The sequence below is a fragment of the Chelmon rostratus genome, chromosome 8 (genome assembly GCF_017976325.1).
Source record: "Chelmon rostratus isolate fCheRos1 chromosome 8, fCheRos1.pri, whole genome shotgun sequence".
NCBI lineage: Eukaryota > Metazoa > Chordata > Actinopteri > Chaetodontiformes > Chaetodontidae > Chelmon > Chelmon rostratus.
This window is the reverse complement of record NC_055665.1, coordinates 11,362,925-11,385,675: the sequence shown is the minus strand read 5'-3', so window position 1 is coordinate 11,385,675 and position 22,751 is coordinate 11,362,925. Positions and strand designations below refer to the sequence as shown.

At 43.8% G+C, this 22,751-nt stretch overlaps 1 protein-coding gene across 2 annotated transcripts; it reads left to right on the top strand.

The window, feature by feature from the left end:
• The first annotated feature begins 6,373 nt into the window (after positions 1–6,373).
• cacng7b (calcium channel, voltage-dependent, gamma subunit 7b) lies at positions 6,374–12,900 on the top strand. Of its 2 annotated transcripts, XM_041942059.1 has the most exons (6): positions 6,374–6,569; positions 6,941–7,027; positions 8,028–8,168; positions 11,530–11,675; positions 12,445–12,681; positions 12,847–12,900. In XM_041942059.1, the coding sequence occupies exons 1-6, from the start codon at positions 6,374–6,376 to the stop codon at positions 12,898–12,900; spliced, it is 861 nt and encodes a 286-aa protein (XP_041797993.1). The 2 variants fall into 2 exon arrangements, with proteins under 2 accessions (XP_041797993.1, XP_041797992.1); XM_041942058.1 differs by having other exon boundaries at positions 12,445–12,900.
• The last annotated feature ends 9,851 nt before the right edge of the window (positions 12,901–22,751 follow it).

Genomic DNA, 22,751 nt, shown 5'->3' with positions numbered 1-22,751 from the left:
ACACACATACCCCCTCACACACACACACACACGCACACGCAGAAAGAAGATGCTGACCCCTCTATTTACTGAGGTACTGTAGTTGTCGAACCAGCAAAACCACCTCTCGGGCATCTCACTTTCACTCCCTCCTCCTCCTCCTCTAAGGCAGCCTCAACACTCTCCCCCCCCCGCCCCCCCTCCCCCCCCTCCAGCATCATGATGGGACTAATATCCCCATAGAGATCTCAGTTATAACAAGTTGACCTTCACATTAAAATCTCATCAACTTCCCATCTCCCTCTCTGCCTTCCTGTCTTCTTCTCTATCTGCCCTTCATCTCTCTTCTTCTCTGTTTTCTGTCAGTGCTGCTCTGTAAATGCTTTACTGCATTGTTTTATGTCATTCTCTATAAATCATATTGTCAGATTTTACTGTTGTTGCTATTATCTCTCTGATATACCGCCCACTGTTGTCTGTTGATACGAGTATCGTGCTGTGTCTCGTCCTGGCCTCTGCATCAATATTATGGTCTGTTTTACGCTTCTACTGATGCTGCTCAGGCAGTGAGAGCGTGAGAGGGATGTGACGGAGGGTAAACACACCTAAGCTATGTTTTAAGTTTTACACATTTCAGCTGATATAAATGCGTTTTTTTTAGAACATTGCATCCTAGTTTTGAAGATAAAACACAACCTGATGTTCTTTGTGTTGCAAGTCATGTCAAGAACTGTGAACTGTGTTTTATATTGATTCCCATGATGATAAAATGAATGCAGATATCTTTTATAGTGGCAGAAACTGTTCATAGTTTTTGATGTGTTTCTAACACAGTAGTGATTAGCGTCAAATTTCGCACTTAAATATGTAATTTTAAAGAAAATAAAACATGTAACAACACTTTTCTGAAAGGTTGAACTCTACTTTTTCTTCTTTTTTTGACATCTTGTTCATTCATCTGACGTCGGCTGCCTGCTTTTAAACTCCTCACCACAACCTTTACTGCAACCTTGATCTGTCTGTCTTTGTGTAACTGAACCTCCAGCACTCTCTGGTCCGAGTTGTGTGTGCAGTCCATCACTCGCTGTCACTGTGACACGACATCATCCCTCTTCTTCACATGCTGCCTCCTCTTCCTCCATCTCTACCTCTCTCTTCTCTTTTCTATCTCGCCTCCATCTCTCACTCTCACCACCCCTCCTCTGTCTCTCTGTCTCACTCCTGCCCTGAGGTCAGAGTGTGCTGTAGACTATTGATATCGTTACTAAAAATATAGGATTCCTCCACCAGCCAGCTAAAAATAGACCAAGGGACATGAACCACAGGAGACAAAGGAGGAGGGGGCAAGAGGAAGAGGAGGAGAGGGATGAAAAGAGAAAGGAAGAAAGAGAGAGAGGTTACTAGCTGTGCCACTTTTCTTGTATTCTTCTGCACTTAAAATGCTGCATTAAATAAAAGAGTTGAATGAACTAAAGCAGCTACAACAGGACAGCTGATCTATTGTGTTTTCTTCTTTATATCTGATTTGGATTAAGTTTGCAAACTGCCCCCCCAGATCACACTCACTGCCCTGTCTCTTTTTCTCTTGACTTCTTGAATTGTGCTTTATTGGCATGAAGTAAGTATCAACACAGCATGATGTAAGCACATAACACTGACAATGAAAGTTAAACAGTTTAACAATCTAAGAAAACAAACGAGAAATGGTTGAAATCAGTCAGTCAGACTTTATTTGTATAACACATTTCCCATAAGTTGTGTTTTACAGACGATTCACAAGCTGATAATAAGACAGTACAAGCGTAAATGTGACACGATTTGAGACCCGAGGACACGAGACATAGAAAAAAGAATATAAATAAAGATGATAAAAAATGTGCATTACAACACTTCTGTGTGCACATTAAACAACACTACACAACTGACACTGGACTGCATTATACAACTACATCACATTACAGCACATTAAACTATAATGACGAAATCAAACCATTTTAAAAAGATGAGAAATAGTAGTTTAATATCCCCTCCCTCTCCCTCTCGCTCTCTCTCTCTAATTCACTCAGTCACTCTCTCTCTCACACACACACTCACTCACTCACTCTCTCTCATTCACTCAATCACTCTCTCTCCCTATATATATGTCTCTCATTCACTCTCTTTCTCACACACACACCCACTCACTCTCTCTCTCACTCTCTCTCTCTCTCTCTCTCTCTCCAACACTTCTCCCTCCTGCTCCCGCTATGTCTCTTTTATAGCTAAAGTATCTCGCTGAACCGATCCACCGCAGTGCCTGGGACAGATTAAGAGAAAGAGAGAGTGAGGGAATTAGAGGATGGGTATGGGGGCTTAAAGGAAAACAAACAGGACATAGAGAGGGGGAGAGAGAGAGAGAGAGAGAGAGAGAGAGAGAGAGAGAGAGAGAGAGAGAGAGAGAGAGAGAGAGAGACACCAAATATCCACCAAGCCTCCCCGCTGTGAGGTTTCTTGGCTACTGACGTGTGCGCACGACTCTGGTGGCAGGGTGAGTATCTTCTCCTGTTAAATAACTACAGTTCTGTGTTTCTTGGCAGTAATTGTGACGATGACGCCTTTTCAACCTGACTCAGTCATTTAAAACGCGTGTGTGCGCGCGTGTGCCAGCGCGCGCGCATGTGTGTGTGTTTGCGCGTTGACAGCTGCGAAAAGAGCAGCATTCATAACGCGTCCTCCTGTCGCGTATAGCGTAAAAGACAGCCGCTCATCTTCACGTGAGGGCGCTCAGACACATCCCGGTGAAACTGTCACCTGGAAGCCGAGCCGCGAAGCTGCTCCTCGGCTTTTTCTCTCCATTTCATCCCGTTTTTTTTTCTGTGTGAGTCGCTCACATGTTCGCTGCTCTGTTTATCATCTCCAAACTCCGCGTGTGAGTGTGTGTGACGGCGTGTGTGAGGGGGCAAACGACCCTCTGCGCACATCGGCGCCTCGGTCACTCCTGTGCCGTTGGGTGCCGTGTAACATGCGTGTGGTTTCCAGGAGATACGATGTGAATGAACTCTCCGCTCGGCTCCGCGCAAAATGCTGCGAGTTCTTTGGCGGAGTGTGGCTGCGCAGCTGAAATGCTTTGACAGATCAGGACCAAACCCACCCATTGAGTCACGATATCTGCGTTTAGTCGTTCAGAAGTCGTTTCTTTCTTTTTTCACTCAATCATGTCATTGTCCTCTCAGGCTGATTTTGAGACGCCGCACAGTCAAGGTTGGGTAGTTTAGCACAGGTGTAGGCGCGTCCCCGACGTGCGCGTCCGTGCGGGGTACTCCTTCCATTTTTTGGGCCAAGGTCTTTCCCTGTGTTAACCTATATCTGCTACATATGCCCATGCTGTTCCACAGTTTCATCCCTCCTCTCGGTCCTCTCTCCCTGTCGCTTTCTCTTCTTGGATGCTTTCTCCACATCCTCCCCTCCCATCCGTCACTCCCTCTTTCTCCTGGTGTCTTTCTTTGCTGCGAGGCTTAGAGGTGATGCCAGTCCATAGATTGTGACAGATTAGAGAGAATTAAACCTTTTGTCCCCCTTGTGGCTCCTATCTAACCAATTCAATTGGCTCATTACTTTCTGGGCGAGGGAGCTGAGGGGCCTGTCTCGAAGCACTAAAATGGGATTGTTATCGCAAATTTAACAGGCAAACCAAATTTTTTTGCTCAATCTCAATCCACAATGGCTATGCATCCAAAAGTTGCACTGGCTCTGCACAATGCGTCCTCTATTTGAGTCCAGATCTGATAGAAAGCAGCAGTAAGTATTTCATGTATTAGTTGATTGGCAGCCTGTGAGAGTGATGAGGGTGCTGTCCGTGGTGCTGAACAAGTCTGAACGAGCCACTCAGGCACATCCACTCATTTCTGCCATGTTGCAAGTCCAATTGATTCGCACTCCTTCCTGATCACTTTGGCACATCCTCCAACCGCTGGAAGGGGGGATTGTGCTTACCCTGCACCTCTCTAACCCCCCCGTCATCTTTACATCTTTATATCAGTGAGTTGTTTTTGATTCCACAGAGACTACCTCAAACTCTCTCAGTCGCACTAGCTCAAACTCTTACCAGTCCCAAGTGTCAGCAGAAGCAGCAGCAATGGCCACTTCTGGGGCCACAAACTGAATAAAGAAGGACAAGTGACAGCAGGGCAGCAAAGAACAGGTGTGAAGCTTAAGAATGCTTATAGATCTTCAGTTATGCCCTTGTGTCTCAGGTGGGGTTGACAGTTTCTTCCTTGCCATTTCTAAATCTTATAGCTTTCATCTGTCCCATTTGTCTGCCTGGATTGTTAGTGGTTGGTCACATACTTCCTCCTTCACATCTCTACCCCGAGCTTCAGTGTGTCCAAACTTGTCATTTCGCAGAGGATTCCTCGGATGCATACCACCAGCCAGCTCTGTTCTTACACGTACGCTACAAAAAGAAGCTCTGTTCATCCCCGGCGCTGCACAGAAACTGATGCAACATCTATGGTGGTCACGTCTTGCCCAATGACTGTCCAGATAAGATGAGGCCAAGTTTAATCTTCAGTAGTTCTCCTGTAGAATTACGGTATCTATTAAAGCTCTGATCTTCAAAGGCTCATATGTTTGTCATGCCAGGAAAGAGCAGAAGAAGAGTAAAGTGGTTTTCATCTTTTAGACATTAATTTGACATTAGTTATCTGTTGTCAAAGCCTAGAGTGCTAGATGAATAGTCAATGTTAAATTAATTAGTCAGCATCAACATGGTGTCTTTTACTGGACTTGTTTATGCAGATAGCTCCCATCAGAAGTTCATCCAGTGCTGGATGCAAAATGTGTGAATAATGCGGATGGGACGACCTGTTTGTGCACCACGCAGGGGATGATTTACAGAGAAAGACACGAGAAACTTCAGAAAACGATCCGGTCGGCTGCAGCACTGTCAACGTTTTATTAATGACAGTCAAACAGACACACCACAAGTATGCAAATAACAGCTCAGCACAATGGTGATTTGCAGAGGGAGAGCTCGAAACACACGTCTTTTCAAACCTCCAAGTGGCTGTGTTACATCAGCAGAAGAACATGCCCGATTTCACTCCTGTCAGCTACTGCCAGGACAAGACGGCGAAGCTTGAGTAGCTGCATGATCTCTAAAACCGGACAAGTGAGGAGCGAAAAACCTTTCCTGCTATGACAAATAGCAATTATTTTGTGACAGTAAGGGTCAGAGTTTGGTGTAACAGCTCCACTCTGTTAACAGCTCAGGCTCTAAGCAGCACAGTATGTGTAATGATGGTGGACAAGTTTTCTTGGTACTCACTGGGCCACTGTTGTAGTTTTGAACGGCTGAGAATTGAATGTCAGTGTGTATTTATACATTCCTTCATGGTCATAATTGGGCTCTTCCGGCCATTTATTGCAGTGTCACATTTCATTTAAAGTGACTTTGGCGAAATGAAATGGCGTGCACAGTCTGGGAGATACAAGGTGATATTCACAGCAGGCACCCGCCAACAAAACATTCGCAGCCAATGAGAAATCATGGGCGGAGCTCCTGCTGGAAGAATTAAAGGCGGTCCTGTTGTTCTAGCTAGTGCTGCCTAATTAAACGAAGGCTAAAAAAAGAAAGTTCTAATAAAAAAAAGTGAAGCTAACCTTTTACACAGGAAGATATGAGGTGAAATATCGGGTCAGCTGCACGTCAGTAATGATCCTCCCAGTTCAACAGTCATCTAAGAGCGGGTGATCACAGTAACAGAGCAGGGCCACTTTGGGTTTTCCATATGCATTTGCTGTCCATTATCTGATGATACTGGACTCTGGTCCAAACTGAGCTGAAGTTAGTGGCTGAACAATCAAACACACACACACACACACACACACACAGAGAGAGAGAGAGAGAGAGAGAGAGAGAGAGAAACTCACAAATGCATACAGACAGCATGCTCAAAGAATTTGCAGTGAAGTCTTTCCCAGTCAACCAGAACTAAGTCACAGAAAGACCATGTGTGAGTCACGCAGGACCTCTCCTCCCTTTCCTGATCTGTGTGTGTGTGTGTGTGTGTGTGTGTGTGTGTGTGTGTGTGGCTGTTATCTATCTCTCAGTTTTTTTAAGTCCTTGCCTAACTTCCAAGCTTCGTGGTGAAATCATCATCTGTTGCTTTGGCTCCTCTCTGACCTTTAACAGGATTGGTTGCCACCGGATGTGTCACTAACTCATTTTTAGCAATAACAAGGAGAGACAGGAAGATGGCCAGTAGCTGTGTGCATGTGCGCACATCACATGTCTGTCTCAGTGTCTCCCCGTTCCTAATGACCTCCCTCGGTGACCCCTTTCCAAATTTACCTACATTTTTGTTTCGACGAGTAATTCCTCTTGTTTTCTAACACCCTTCGTTCTGCCCTCCAGATGAGTTCGTGCAGCAGCCGTGCGTTGACCATCCTGTCCACAGTGTTTGGGGCCTGCGGGCTGCTGCTGGTGGGGGTGGCCGTGTCCACAGACTACTGGCTGATCATGGTGGAAGGCATCATCCTACAGCAGAACCAGAGCATGGAGGTGAAGATGGCGCTGCACTCAGGCCTCTGGAGAGTTTGCTTCGTTGCTGGTAGGACGATGCAACGACACGTTTGAATATTCACATTCGAAAGTGAAGGGACGACTGTAGAAGAAGGACACATGTGCACACGCTGTGTGCATATGTCCACATCATCACAGGGAGAAACACACAGAAACAGAGAGAATAAACCAGCCGAGTGAGGGAGCAGCAAGGAGAGAAAAGAGAGAAAGCGAGCTTCTGGCCTCTAGAATCATAGCTGTCACAAAACATGATCGTTACCTGCGAGCAGGACTGCAGAGGCCCCCACACGCTTTTTTTCTTTTTCTTTTTTTTGTTTTGTTACTTTATGCATCACTGACTTTGATCCCAAAAGCAAACCCCAACATTTTCCCTTTTTTCCTGTGTGTGTTTCCTCTCAGGATCAGAAAACGGGAGATGTGTGGCGTCAGAGTACTTCACTGAACCCGATATAGAGATCACCACTGAAAACACGGCAAATATCCTCAGTGAGTAAAGCATGGAACAGCACATTATTCTGCAGGCGAGAGCAACTGCAGAGGCCCCCTGCTGACTGATTGAGGGTACTGAAATGTGAACATAAGCTGCAACTGCCAGTCGATCGACAGAAAACCAATCTGCTACTATTCTGATTCATCAATTAATCATTTAGTAATTTTTGAGAATAAAATGCCCAGATTCTCTTGTTGTAGCTTCCCTACTGTGAGGATTTGCTGTTTTCTCTGTTTTTGGTGGTTCTGTTTTTAAACTTTTGGTTTTGGACTGTGTGTGTGTGTGTGTGTGTGCGCGCACACACTCTCTCTCTGCTTTATAGACACAACTACTATTTAAGTTAAATTGAACGATCCAAAAAATCACTTTCTAAAGAAGATGTGCTGGATTTTAACTGCTTTGAATGCATTTCAGAGAAATTTTGTTACCTTAAATTTCAGCGTTTCAAACTTAGTTCTGCTGTTAATAAAACAACTGTAGCATCAGGAGTTGTCTTTAGTTCTTCTTCAGCATCACATGCTTTTTGAATAATAATGACTCCACTGACAATTAAAGATTTTGGGTTAGTTTTACCGTGTTCAGGCAGTACAAATGACGATACTGAATATTCATTGTTTTGCACTTGCAATAGAGCCTGCTGATAAAATGAGTACTAAAACTAAATTAAAACTGCTGAAATTTGGTGGTAAACCTCTGTAATCTTACATGTGCATAATGTTGTTGTAACATTTTACTTCATAACTCTCTCCCTCTGTTATAATAGCTATTAGACGCTCCACCAAATCTGTCCATACCTTGTACAAAAGGAATACTGTTTGGCATTTCCCTGTTTTAGTGGTGGAAGTCACATCAGGCCTCTAACCGAGCATAGATTTTCTTGCCCCTGATTGCATTAACTAAGACTTTTTAAAACCCAGAAACACTATCATTCACCTTTCCCAGCAGTTTCAGAGGACATCCCAGCTTCTTTAACACTGCGACCTCTCCTCCCTGCAGAGATGGTGCGGACGGCCACGCCCTTCCCGATGGTGTCGCTGCTCTTTGTCTTCACGGCCTTCGTCATCAGTAACATTGGACACATCCGGCCTCAGCGCACCATCCTGGCCTTTGTGTCCGGCATCTTCTTCATCCTTTCAGGTGGGGCCCATTACTCATGTCCCGCTGTCACTCTGTGATTGATTACAGCAGCCTGGTGTGTCCTGTGTCACACATTGAGACTCTCCATCACAGCTCTATTTTTAGTGTATGATGCAGGTGTGTAGAGTGTCATCAGGAAAGGTGACTAGATAGTGAGTTTTCTGCTTTCTTCTATTGACTTTGCACCACTTAAGAACCAAACAGGCCATGTGTGGGTCTTTCTTTGCATGAATACGACCCACAAAGGCAAAATTATGAACTTGGGCTAACTTTGAAAATGAATGCAACATCCTGAAAGGATCACGAGCAGGCTTTTCAGCTCCCTTTTCTACATTAGTGTAATTAACCTTGTTGAACAGCAGGTGGCTGTAATGCTCTCATTTTTTTTGCTCTGTGTGTGTAGCAAAGACTGTCAGGAGCCAAAAGAGAGCTCATGTTCTGTGAAGGCTGTTACACTTGACATGTTTAAGAAGGAAGCAGCGCCGCAGAGCTCAGAGGAGCATCAAGCAGAGTCTGCGGTGACAGCTACGATTTGGCGTAGCAGGGACTTGCTGATAAAGGGTGTAGCAGAATAATAGGTGTTATATAACGGGGGTTATATAATGTTTATAGCCTGTGCCGCAGTGTTTTACTTTATGAGGTATTTTGATAATAGGGTGATAACAAGGGGCAAGTGGATCAAATTGCTTTTCAGCGGTTGGATATTCTACTGCACTGAGCCTCTCTCTCTCTCCCTAAACACTGTCTTCCTCCTGCCCTCCCTCCTCACCCTCCTCTTGTTCACCCAGCCTCTCAGTTTCCTCTGCGTTCTCCCGCCTCTCAGTCGCTCCCCCTCCTCTCACGCGTTCATTCAGAGTATATTCTTTCAGCACTCTGAGTCACAGTGGATGTGGTGGTGTTTGTGGACTCCTGAGTGATGTGGGCCAATTCTGCTGGCATCACTGACAATGTGGTCTGGTAAATTTTGTAGTTTGGGTCGGCCGTGTTCTGGTTGACATCGCAGAATTCACATTCATGGCGCCACAGCTGTTCAAGCATGGTTTGAGGTTGATGTTGCTCTCTCTCTCTCTGACTTCTTCCCTCTCAAACACACCACACACATCTCGCATATGCATGTGTACTTGTAAGCACATAATTTACCTCCATTTCTTCCTCTTTTGTCTCACACACTTGCACACATTTTCTTTCCCTCCATCTGCTCTCAGTGTGCACATGTGTTTCCCTCACTCTCCTGGTGTTACTTATTTAGATAAAGATGCACTTCCACTGCATGATTGACAGCAGCATGGTTTCCGCATTTTCCATGCTTTTCAATTTTAAATCGACAACACAACCTCTTAAGCCATCCGTTTATGTAAAGGACATAACCTCACATAGCTTGACAGCCCGATGGTGCGTCTGAATGTTGCAGTGAAAGCTAAAAATACTCAAATTTGCTGCATACAGCATGCAGCTTTCTTTGAATATTGATTCTTCGATGTTGGCCATATGCTGTATCTCATGCATTTAACATGTCTAAGGCTGGGTGGAGAGCATGTGAGTGTTCTTGGAGGAAGGGGGTTTTTATGTTGTGTATGTTGCTTCTTGTTTTCCATACAATCATTATGCTGAGTCCTTTTGCACACTGATGTTTAGAGTGCATGCTAGTTGCTTCTTAAATTCTTTCTTCCTACATTTTTGCTTCCTTTCATTGTTTATCTCTCTTTATTTGAAACATATCTGTTAGAGATTTTTAGGAATAACCAAATTAAAAATGTAAATCAGTCAGTAATCAAAGTGTGACATTACAGTTAAATTAAAGGCACTTTCCTCTTGGGAGAAGTACAGGAAAGAAAAATTGTTTAGCTTAGATTAAATGGAGATCTGCAGACGACTGCATCTCCTAGAAATTACATTTTCATACTGCTAATTTGAAACAGCAAGTCACCATGATGAGAAAATGCTTTAATGACTGTTTTTGACCCAAAGAGGATATGACTGGGATCAAAATGTTGTCTACTTAAATAAATGGATTTGTGGTTTGAAGTCGGTGTGCGGGTGTACAGCGTGTACCTGCCAAGTCACAAAATGTTCACTCCAAACGTGTCTGCAAAACATTTACTGACATTTCCAAATTTAATTTGTTTTTCCCTGCAATATCCTGCATTTGAACATCCACTCATAGCAGCTAAAGCATCATTTATCTTGGTTAAATATAAATAAAAAACAGACAGGAATAGTTTACTTTATTAACAATTAAAGGAATAGCATACATCATATCTGCATTACAATGTCTAAAAGCAACTAGACCTCTGTCATATGCTTTGTTGAGTACTTATATTATTCCAAATGTTTCAATAAGTTTAGTGAAGGTAACAGTGAGTTTCATTTGGTCAGCTGTCAACGGCATCATATCAACTTTACCCCCTCTAGTTGCTAAAACTTGTGGGGAAACGCCACATGACACATGAGTGAGTGAGAGTGAGGAGGGTAGTCAGCAAACATGCTAGCGACCCATCCTATTGGTTACTTTTGTTTGTACTTGCGATTTAGCACGATTATTCATTTTCATTTGCATTGGTGGCTGTTTAACAAAGCAGACAACAACTCCCATAATCCCACGCTACTTCATGCCATCATCTTCTACTTCACCTTTTGTTATTGTTTTAATTGAGACACTCCTAGCCGCAGAAACGACATATCGTGCAAATGCTGACAGTATGTTGCCTAAACCTAAATACACACTGACCTTCTCAAGGTTTGTTCACTGCACAGTGAAGTACAACTTTCTGCTCTAAAAAAATTGCCACTTAACATAATTAAGGCAGGAAAGACATTTCCTTCAAAATGTATTTTGACAAAACAATGTAGTTGTATGTTGATGTAATTTTGGATGAGGGAGGGTTGCTGCAGGGGAGGAGCGAGTCCAGACACACACACACTCACACAAAGACTGCAATCGGAGGGTCATCTCTACAAATGCTTCACAGTTATTGCTCTCCAGGATATTGTAGACTTGCAAAACAGCTAATCTTTTCTCCTCCTTTTTCTGTTAATAAGCTATGCGTTGTTTTGTTTCTGTGAAGTAAAGTTTTTTTCCTCTCCGTAGTTCATCCATCTTTATCTCTTTATCTGCCATTATGACACATACACACTCTCTCTGGTCTCTCTCCCATCTCTTTATTAATGTTAGCCCTTTGAAGGCTAATTGCTTTGCGTGGTCACTCCACATCCCATCGCTCTCTCCGTCTCTTAAAGCCTCGCCACACTGCTGCAGCTGTCTGGATTGCTCCATAATGACCTCCTCGCTCTCTCTACCCCTCTCGTATCGAACTTTCTTTCTCTCTCTGACTCACTGTCATTGTTAATGTGCTGTGTGCAGGCCTCAGTCTGGTGGTGGGCCTGGTGCTCTACATCTCCAGTATTAATGATGAAGTGATGAACCGACCCAGGGAGCCCGAGCAGTTCTTCAACTACCACTATGGCTGGTCCTTCGCCTTCGCTGCCTCTTCGTTCTTACTCAAAGAGGTCAGTCTGGGCTCTGTGTGTGTGTGTGTGTGTGTGTGTGTGTGTGTGTGTGTGTGTGTGTGTTAGAGATAAAAATAAGGGAAAGAGAGGGAGAGAATGAGTGTGTGTGTGTGTCTGTTTGCATACATGCGCAACAGACAGAGAATACATTTACATTTCTGTGGTATGGGTGTTTTTTCTGGAGTATTGCATGCTGAGTGTGCAAACAGGTAAGATGATTAGTATTCTGTAGATAGCGTGAGATACCAATGGTTGTGATGCAGAACTGCAGGATGTGTGTCTGTGTGTGTGTGTTCATGTGTGCATCCATGTGTGCTGCAATTTCATGTGAATCCTCTGCTCATCTCCCCTCCTCCCCTCCCCCTCGCTCCTTCTGCCTCTTCTTCGCATCATCAGCAGCACTGCTCCTAATGTGCTGCAGTGGGCAGTTCACTGTGAACTCCCCTCGTCTATCCTCTCCTTTCTCCCCACCTTTCCTCCACGCTCCTGTCTCCTTGTGTTTTATATGAGCTCAAAAGAACTTAAAGGACACCCTCATCATTCTAAATCTTAAGCACTCAAAAGCTCTGACTTACACCTCTCCACCTTGTGCGTTCCTTTTAACACTTCTTGCCTGTCTAATTTCCCCAGCCATCACTTGTTACCATTTCTTTGAAGATGTATTTGTCTCTGAATTCAATTTATTTATGTAACCGAATCCCTCTCTCCCTGTCGCATCTTATCTCCTCCTCATCTCTTCCTGCTTCCTCTTCTCACTCACTGCTCTCAGGGGGCCGGGGTGATGTCAGTCTATCTGTTCATGAAGCGCTACGCAGAGGAAGAGATGTACCGCCCCCACCCAGCGCTCTACCGCCCCCGCTTGTCCGAGAGCAGCGACTACAGCGGCCAGTTCCTCCACCCAGAATCCTCCTGGCCTCCGCCGAAGAGAGGCCGCAGCACATCCGAAGCCTCCAGCGACATCTCCATCCAGCTCAACCAGGCACCTCCAGCGCCGCCCAAAAGCAAGCTCCAACCGGGCGGCCAGGGCAGCCCGCCTTCTGGGTCTTCCTCTGCAGGAAGCTACCAAATGCCCCCACAGTCTGCTGGATACCCCTCCACGCACACCCTGACCAGGTCGCACTCGTCACATCCCCAAGGCCAGGTTCTTCCCATGGCCATGCCTCCATCACCCGTACCTCCCCCTCAGTATCACACACACATGCACATGAGCGCCTCCCCCTGTTAGGAAGAGGGAAGCATCGGGGAGGGAAAGAGACACACTGTGACTCCTCATAGTCATGTATACAGTACATTTAGAGGATGGATGGGAGTATATGCTGAGCTCAGAGCACAAATCATGTGAGATGAGGTGGAGGGAGAGGTGATCAAACATTTTTAAAAAATGTAGCGTTTGGAACAACATGAACTGTGGACAAAGGAGGTTTTGGAGATTGATTTAACAGGAATGTGGTGTTTTCACTGAAACTGTGATGGATGGAGAAAACTAAAAGCAGGAGAGGAGTGGAAAAGAAAGAAGAAAGAGGGAAAAAGGTGTTTCCTAGAAAGACTTTAGAGGTTATGTTGAGTGGCAGAGGAGATATAGGGGGAGGGAGAGTGAGGCAGGGAGAGCGAGGGGCTGCGGTATAATGCGAAGATACTGCAGTGCTGCAGGAAATTTGTATGCACTCGAAATGTACAATGCAAAACACTGATCACAAAGACTGAGGATGCACATAGTTTTCTAAATACATAATTCATGCCAACACATGGACTATGTTCCTTTTTACCAAAAGATAAATGTGGTAAAATATATTCTTGTCTTCTCTGAATTTCTTACATCATCAATCCAGTTTCATAACTCACAACATCAAAGTAGTATTATTAATATTATTCATTAAAAGTATTAGTTAACAATAGGCTAATTCTGAAATGAGAACACTGTATGTGAATGTTGTTAAGCTTTGTAAAAAAAAAAATACAGACAGAAGTGGATGATGTTCTGAAATATCAAGGAGAAATCAATGTTGTATTTTACATATTTGTTTAAGATACAAATTTCTAACTTCCTGTACATAAAATTGCACATGGACTTCTATATAGCCGTTGTAAATTATGAATGAAGCTTTGGCACAAGTCACATCAAGAAAATGTCTGACTCATTCTGCTTTGGATGAAGACTCTGCAACAGGCGTACTACAACCAACAACACACCCTCTGGATGCAGCGCACGCTGGTTTGATGGGGGGACCACCCCACGCTGATGCAGGGGTCTGATGCCCTCTACTGGCCACTGTTCTGCACTGACCCTGGACCAGCCCCCTGGGCTCAGTTCACCACTTTTTCATGCACTCGCCCTTCCTCGCTGACCCGCACTGTGTGTCAGTTGTTGGTGCATCACAGGTGAGTTGAAGCTGTTGTCCATTCAGAGGTGGAGTTGTGGTGAATGTCAGGAGCGACGAGACATTTTGAGCTGTACGTGGATCAACATATATGCTTATATGCTTTAAAGACTGGTTAGAAGTATTTTCTAAAGCCTCAGTGCTGTTTATATATCTGAAAAAAATCACATGATGAAAGTATTAATTACATTTGCACTTAGGACGATACCACTGTTTGTGAAATGCAGGTCTTCTGTTTTTGATAACATACACAGACAACATAGAGACCACAGCTTTATTCTAATTTTTTTCAGTGGCCATTTGTGACAAATGCCAAAAGTATCTGAAAAATAATGTTGTGATCTCTTGTGTTTAGGGCTACGACTAGTGATCATTTTCATTTTTGCTTTATCTGCTGATTATTTTCTTGATTTATCATTGAAATATCAGAAAATATTCAGAAATGCCCAGTATAATGTCAGATCAGGGTGATGTATTCAAATTGCATGTTTTATTTGACTAAACCCAAAGATATTGAGTTTACTACCATTTATCACAAAAAAACCCACACAAAAAACGTGTCAAATCTTCATACTTGAGAAGCTAGAACAAGCAAGTCTTTGGCATTTTGTTTGGAAAATAACTAAAATGTTGACTCTTATTGTACTTGTTGATATATCACCCAGTCGTTGCAGCTCTAAATGCGTAAACTTTGTTCAGCACTGTACAGAAAAGATGTGTTGCACAGTAAAGCATACTTAAACCGAAAAAGGTATGTTGGATACTGAACAGTATTTCAAAGATGAAAAGTTATTCCTTCTGGTAAAAACTTCATGTTGCAGCAGGTGAGTCAGAGTAGCACCTCCTCCAACATCACAATGTAGCAGGCTGCTGCTTAGGACACCGTTGGATGGTTTAGCCCACTTTGCTGTGCACTTTAAGCAAACACAGTTATATTGTGGGGTTTTTTTGTGCTAGTAACTAACATATATTTTCAGATGCTCTGGAAATACTGGACAGTATCTCAAAGATGCAGAAGCAATCTTGAGTATACATTCCCCTCAAGACAAGCAGGATCTGTACATTAGAAACAGTCATGTTTTAATCCAGAATAGCTTCTTTCGTCTGTTTTTAAGGCACATCGTGGGATATGTCGATATGATGTATCTCTGTAATGAGACTTAAACCGCCGTGTCATTGTGTAATGGCTGGTTTTCATTATCACTGTGATGCTGAAGAGAGAGAAACACACTGATGTCCTACAGAAGATGTGTGGGATGGTAAAGACTTACAGGGGAGAACAGAAAGTGAGACATCATCATATTTTTCGCCTTCATGCAGGTGAACAAGCATGTGGCTTTACAACAGCGCCCTGCTTTTTGTTTATGCAGTAGCACAAATTCATATTGAGGCGAAGCCCAGTGTGACAGCAGGCTTCTGTTGCTGGTTCTGCTGTTGCAGTTAGGGGGTTAAGTGCCTTGCTCAAGGGCACCTCAGAGGTAGCTGCTGAAGAAGATCAAAATATTTCCCTCTCTAGATTTTCCCAACCAACTCAATCTAAACTTAGTTCTTTCTGTGTCCTCCATTAAACATTTTCCATTTTCATTCGTTGAGCCGTCCGATAATCATTTGCCTCTTTAAGCAATTCTTTCCTTTTTCATCTCTGCACCTCTGTTTTTCCCTCTCTTCCCCCAGCTTTTTTTCCCCCTTGCCTCTACATGATTACATAAAAGGGTGTAGCTGTGCTTGCTTCTGCATAAAGCCTCGACTTCTTGCACATGACCATCTTTGTGAAGACAAAATAGGTAAAACAAATGCTTTTCAACGCTTCAATGGAACTGACGCTGTATAATCTTGGGTTATATAATTCTATAGCGATTCTGATAAGATCACTGTTTCTTGAAAGTGTTGACGCCTGTCACTCACTTTCCACTAAACATGAATAAAACTTTCAACATGGGTTAATTTCACTCTGGTTGCCTTGTTATCTGCCTCTGATATTTTACATGGTTGTTGTTAAATGTTTCAATATCTTTTCCACTTTTGCTATTAAAGTGTTCACATAATAAGAACAGGACTGAAAATTAAGCCCTCATTTTGATAATGAATTGTAATGATATGAGTCCGCCATGCACTCAGAATAATATGATACATAAAGACTGTTTTGCTGGCTGGTCTCTGTGATGGAGGGAACCGTTGTAAGTGAATGCACACTGCACTGCGGTGAACCACTGGGTGTTAACCAGGCCCCCTCCTCAGTCACGGCAAGCCACGCAGCCTGAGGGCAACAATTGATCAGTGTTGTATATGTGTATGCATTTGTGCGTGACTGCTTTTGTTGGCATGTATGTTTGTGTTGGAATGAAGGTTAGCAATTGTTTATCAAAACCAGACTCAGACAGTTGTCTCAAAAACTTGGTCTGTGCTACATAAATGTCTTCAGGTATTATACAGTTAAAAAGAAGTACCTGTTTTTAGTCAAGGTGAAAAATAGAGCAGAGTGAAGGATGGGCCATGTAGGTGAACTAAGAATACATTCGGCGCAACAAGATGAAAAATAAAGACAAAATTCAAAACTTTTTCAGACCACAAATCTATTTCAAAACTATGATTCTTATCTGAAATTCAGAGCTAAACAGTCAAACAGTAAATAACAGTGTGCGTGTGAGAGAGAGAGAATGTGAGTGTGTGTGTGTGAGAGAGAGATAGAGAGTGTGTGTGTGTGTGTCAGTGTCTGTTAGAGACAGAGAGTTAGAGTGAGAGGTGTTACATTAGGATGTGAAACATCAAACATCCACAGGTCAATAAAACTAAAAAGCGTGAGCACTCTGCTGTCTGACTTCCAGGACTGTGTGTGTGTGTGTGTGTGTGTGTGTGTGCGTGTGTGTGCGCGCGTGTGCGTGCATGCATGCGTGCGTGTGTGAGCATCTCTCCTGATGAATGAAGCCTGACTGTTGGTGTAAACAACTGAGATTAAATTGTGACTTGTGGTTGTTGTGTGGCCACTTTTCTGTAATAATGTGCTTTTCACTGTAAGTGTGTGTGTGTGTGTTTGTGTGTGTGTGTGTGTGTGTGTGTGTGTGCGCGCGCGCATGTGCATGTGCAGGCCCTTGTGTGTATTTGCCTCTGTCTATTTCTTTTGTTTGTCTGTGTGTATGCATGTGTGTGTGTCTGTGCGGCGGCAGTGTGGGTTGAGTGGATCTCTCTTTTCACCATCACCATTACTGCATGAAAGACCTGTCACTCTGTATTAGCTCTCTCCAGCTCTCCCTCACCCCTCTCTGTGTATGTGTTTGTGTGTGTGTGTTAGTGTGTGTGTGTGTGTGAGAGAGAGAGAGAGAGAGAGAGAGAGGGGTGAACTGGGCAGCAAAGCCATTTTAAAGCTATTGAAGGTCATTGTCCGCTCAGTTTTGTGCATCCTAACTGCTGTGTGCAACCAGCAGCTCAGCCACTGACTCCATTTTTATAGATCTGTGGATGACATAATTCAGTCTATATTACAAACAGCAGCGATCCCTCATCACTAAAGTCATTGGACTAAATAATTATGGCAATGATAGTCAATTATCACAATTATTATACAGGCCCTGCTGAATTTCTGTCCATACACATACATAAATATTGACCTGTAGATGTTTGACTCAGTGATTTAGCCTCTCTCTCTCTCTCTCCCTCTCTCTCTCTCTCTCTCTCTTTGCAGGGGTGCGCTCGTGCTGCATTTCCCAGAACTACCAGCGCGGCCCTCATCATCATCATCATCATCACCACCACAGAGGAAAAGTGTCCCACTGGCGCTCCATCGACTTGCTCTCCAGAAAAAAAATCGACATCAATAACAAAACACACACACACACACATATAAAACCTGGTCATGGCTAATAGGCTACTTACAAACGCACGGCCCTGCGCGCGCGGCCCACGCTCCAATAAGCACATCCAGACCAGTTCCCTCAATATGAGAGAGGAGAGGGAGGGAGGGGAGATGAGGGGGGGTAAACCTTCGCCGTGATCTTGAAGCACAGCATACTGTAGCAGATCTCATCTTATGTCGATTCTGACATGATCCGTCATCATTCACATCACTGAGGAGTGGGTTTTTTTTTTTTTTGGTGGGATGCGACAAGTTGCTTGCGTCGGGCTCAGAGTGGGAGAAATAGATCGAGAAGCAGAGCAGACAGGCAGGCAGGCAGGCAGGCGAGCGCTCGTCCGAACCGGAGGGGAGGGGGAGACGCATTCTCCCCGAGTACACACAAGCAGCGGCCACATCCTCTGTAGACAAATCCGCGCGCAGTGACGTGTTTTCTATCAGCCTTTTTTATATGCACGTTCAGCCCTTTTCCATCACTGGCTGATTTAAATTTTTATTTGAGAATCCAGTCCCTCGCGCGCTTCTTACTGCCGTCAACTTTAATCATCCCCTTTCAATTCATTTATTTCTTCTTCTTCTTCTTTTTTTTTTTTTTTTCCTCGATCGACCCGTTATTTAGCCCATCCACCGTCCACCCCCTATCTTCTCTTTCCCTCCATCTCCTCCTCTCTGGGAGTGCGACGCGCTGCGAATCTCTGAGATCAGAAAGCCTGCAGGTAAGAGCTCTCCAAGCCTCCCTGAATGATCATGATTACACTGTGTCACCGCTGTTTTTACTTTGCAGCGTAATGGATCACTGTTCGTCCGGTGTCATTTACACGCCACATTGATTTGTTTCACGTTGCCTGCAACTTAGCCCACTACTGGCAGCGTGGACTGTACGGAATTTACAGGAAAAGAAATAATGATAATATTTCTCAGACTTCTGCCACCTCTCTGATTAAATGCTGAATGATAATTTTCCCCACCTATTTCCGCGGGCCTATAATTAGCGACTGCAACGTCTATTATGCAAATGAAAGCCTTATAATAGCTCGTTTGAAGCTCTCCCTGCATCCGCACCGCAGGTGTTGGGACTAAAATATCTGTTGTATGTGCTGAAATGGTCGGCTGCTCAACCCACAATCAGGAGTTATTTCCGCGAATGTGTCTTAACGTGTGATTTGTGTCCCAGTCCACTGAGTTTTCTCTGTACCGGCCGCTTAATGCTAGGCGTCCATTTTCCACCGTGCAGCCTATGCAGGCAGGGTGATGTGTGTAGCTTACTCTATTAATGAATGCACCGCAGTCCGCATCACTATACTGGAGCTCTGCACGCTCTCAGCCCCGTAGCTCTGAGCTTGTGTGTCGTCTGCAAGGCTCCTGCAGCTGGACTCCTCACAGCGCAGGGGTCTTAGCTCCATGTTGGACCTGGGCCACATCATGCATCTGATGCATCATGAGACTCATTTTCTATTCAGCCCACTGTCTCCGCTCACTGGCCAACCTGTGCTCTGTGCTCTGACACATCCAGAGGTAAAGGGCACCAAACATCTGGCACCCTATCAATCATTCATTTGTCATCATAGCTCAGATCACATCTAGGCTAAAGGTGGAATGAAACGTCTCGAACTGGAGAGGCTATAGGAGCGTGCACTGCAGCATTCAGGTGCCACTGTGCACTGTCAGAAAACGAGGCAGTGAGTTATACCTGTCTCTCCTGGGTCTGCAGCACATGACAGGTACGACTCTGAGTGTTTTCTCCGGGATTATAATCATCTGATGTGAAATAACCAAATGTGGTCACTTGCAGTCAGTGACTACAGCACAAGCTTTTCCCCTCTGAGCTGAGCTTTTGATTTAGGTGCTGCATCTCTCAGGAGGGGGGCTGGCCTCAAGTGTCCATCTGCACCTGCTCCTTCATGGTTGTAATGCAGATCCAACTTGTTTCACTCTCACTTCATGTGAGCAGCGTCGCAGGGACTCTCGAAGTTGAACTTTCCGTATTAACATGATCACACTCAATGTGGCTATTGATAGTTGAACAGTTGTCTATGCCATTATAATGAAATGTGAGTAGTAAATAGATAATTGTGGATGAGAACCTTAATTTCAAAATTACTTGATTGCCATTCATAAAACATATTGAATTCACGTTAATAATTTACACTCTTTTTTCAAAATAACTGCAGGATTATGAGGATGGATTGTAAATGTAATGCTTACACATTGTTGCACCTTAAAGCACATGCACAGCTTAGTCATGTACCGCTTCATCACACATTTCCCAAACAGTGATGAGAAAGTGTCTCTTTTTTTTTTTTTTGCGCCATAGTGTTGTTGCTGACAGCTCACCTCTCCATCAACGATCAGTGAATCTTTCAGCGAGGTGTGGCTGACCACGCCGTCTGTCCGTCACACCCCCTCAGCCCCTCCGCCTCCCACGTGGTAAACACCGTCTGTACTATGTGTGTGATGTGTGTGCGGCCCTGATGATTGTCTCTGTGGATTTTGGATTACTTTCAAAACCCCTCAGCTGGCTCTAAGATCTGCTGTTTACGCTGTAAGGTGACTCATTGCAGTCAATACTGGTGCGTAGCCCACACAGGCTGTAGTTGTTTTTTAGCGCTGGCCAAATCATAATCATCTAATACATGAGCGGTCCAGAACAATCAGAACAAACGTCTGTAACTTCCAAATGTTTCGGCCTGTTTTTGCTTTGCTGTTTCATAGCACATTTCCTACTGTAGCTGGTTGGGTGGCCAGGTCTGTTCATCTCCTTCTCGCTCTCTGTTTCTCTCTCGGAGGAGAAGGAATTCTGCAATGATCATCACATCTGTCATGTAGCTATTGTTCAGAGGATCAATGCCTTTGCTGCAATTTTCTTGATGGCCCACAGTGAGGCTTCACAACATTCCCTCCTCTCTTCAGACGGAGCCTCAGGAGAAAACCCAGCATTGTATGAGAGGAACAGACACAGATACCCTAATTTAAATGTGCTCTCTGGGTCCTATAACAAGACTAATTATCAAAACACCACTGTTCAATCACATAATCAAGTAACGTATGATCCTGCACCAATGTCAGTCAAACTAACTTATGCATATTTATTGTGCTTGGTAAGTGCACTAAATTTGAACCTGTGATTGCGCCTCATGGAGCGCAAATCAAACACAAGCTTCCTGTATTTGCTGATTCAGTACACAACATTGCTTATAATTCCAGTGAGCAGAGGCTTTTATCCAAAGCTTTCTAATTGACTCCTGTCTCAATGGCTGTGACCCGTGCAGCAATTAACCTCCAGCTTTGGTGTTTTTAAGTGCTTTGCTCAAGTTAGCGCAGCCTCTGAGAGCAGGGTTTGTAAGAGCCTGTGATTGAGTCATATTGTGTCAGGGATATGTTTTACCTGTCTGTGCAGAGGCATGCAGTGGAAACATACAGCAGACACAGTGTTTGCACATCTGACGGGTAAGCATACTCACTGGACTGTAGGTACACAACATGAGACTTGTGACCAAAGCCTCCTCACTCATTACAACAGGCTGTAGGTGTGTGTGTGTGTGCATGTGTGTGTGTGAGAGTGTGTGTAAGTAGTAACTCATGTGACTGAGATTCCTCAAATCTGAGTACAGAGAATGTCACATCTATCACTTTAATATTCATCAAATGAACAAATAATTAAATGAATAAATGAAGAATTATTTATTAATCAACCGCAATTTTGATCTGACAAAAAAAAATCCACTTTTTCTGGAGCTTTTAACCATTTTTCTCAGTCTTCCTCTGCACTTCCTCTTGCTCAGTTGTCATTTGTCACAAGCTATATTCTCTGATGAAGTCCATGAGATTGACAGGCAGCTGACAGCCACTGAAAAAGCTAGTAAGTGGACCTTGAGTTCAGGGAATAGTGCAGCATTTTAAAAAACGCTCTTGCATTAGGTGAGAAGATTGATACCACTCTTACATGTGTTCGCTAAATATTAAGGTAGGGCCTGAAGTACATGCTGGAAGTATTTCTTGACAAGTCAAGACTCCAGGAAGTCACTCCACCCAGCCAAGAAATAGCAGCTATCTTAGCTTAGCATAAAGACTGAGAGTGGTGTCGATCTTCTCATCTTAACCAAAAAGCAAAGTGTATTTCCCAGTGTGAGGAAATATTGATTTCACTTTATTCCATTCTGTTTTTTAGTTATTAATCGAGCAAAACTGCAAGACATTTGCTGGTTCTTCTCACTTGTGAGGCTTTGTTGTTTCATGTTGTTGTAATTGAATATGTTTGGGCTTTGGACAAGAAATCTGAGATTATTTATGACATTTTAGAGACTAAATTATTCATCATTAAACCATAATATCTTTGCTGCTGTTTTTTTTGTGTTTGTAGCTTTGATATCTGCAAATATTCATTTCTTTCCCCAATTAACTTCTCTCTCCTCTGCTACACATTTGTAGGATAATAAACTCACAACACACTTCTTTCTGCATAAAAACCATAAATTTAAAGGGCCATCTTGAGTTAAATGTGCTGTCAGAGAGCACTTGGCTCAGTGAATTGGGGGTGTCTTAATGCATGTGCATGGTTGCACATGCGAATGTGTTTAAGCATATGCTCATGGGTTCATGAGCGTCAGGTCATCCAGAGACACTTTATTTTGGGAGCCTCTTCGACCAAGGTGTTACTGTCACTACCTCCTCAGGCTGTTCTGCTCAAACAGGCAGAGACTCGGTCACATGCAGTCTTCAGGATCTTGGTGGACTCTTCACATGGACTTAATGGAAATTCTGCTACGCTTTGAAGTGCCTTTTAAAGATGACCTATTTTATGATTTTATTGTCATCATTTTGACAGTTGTGGGCGTTTGAGGCTGCATATGT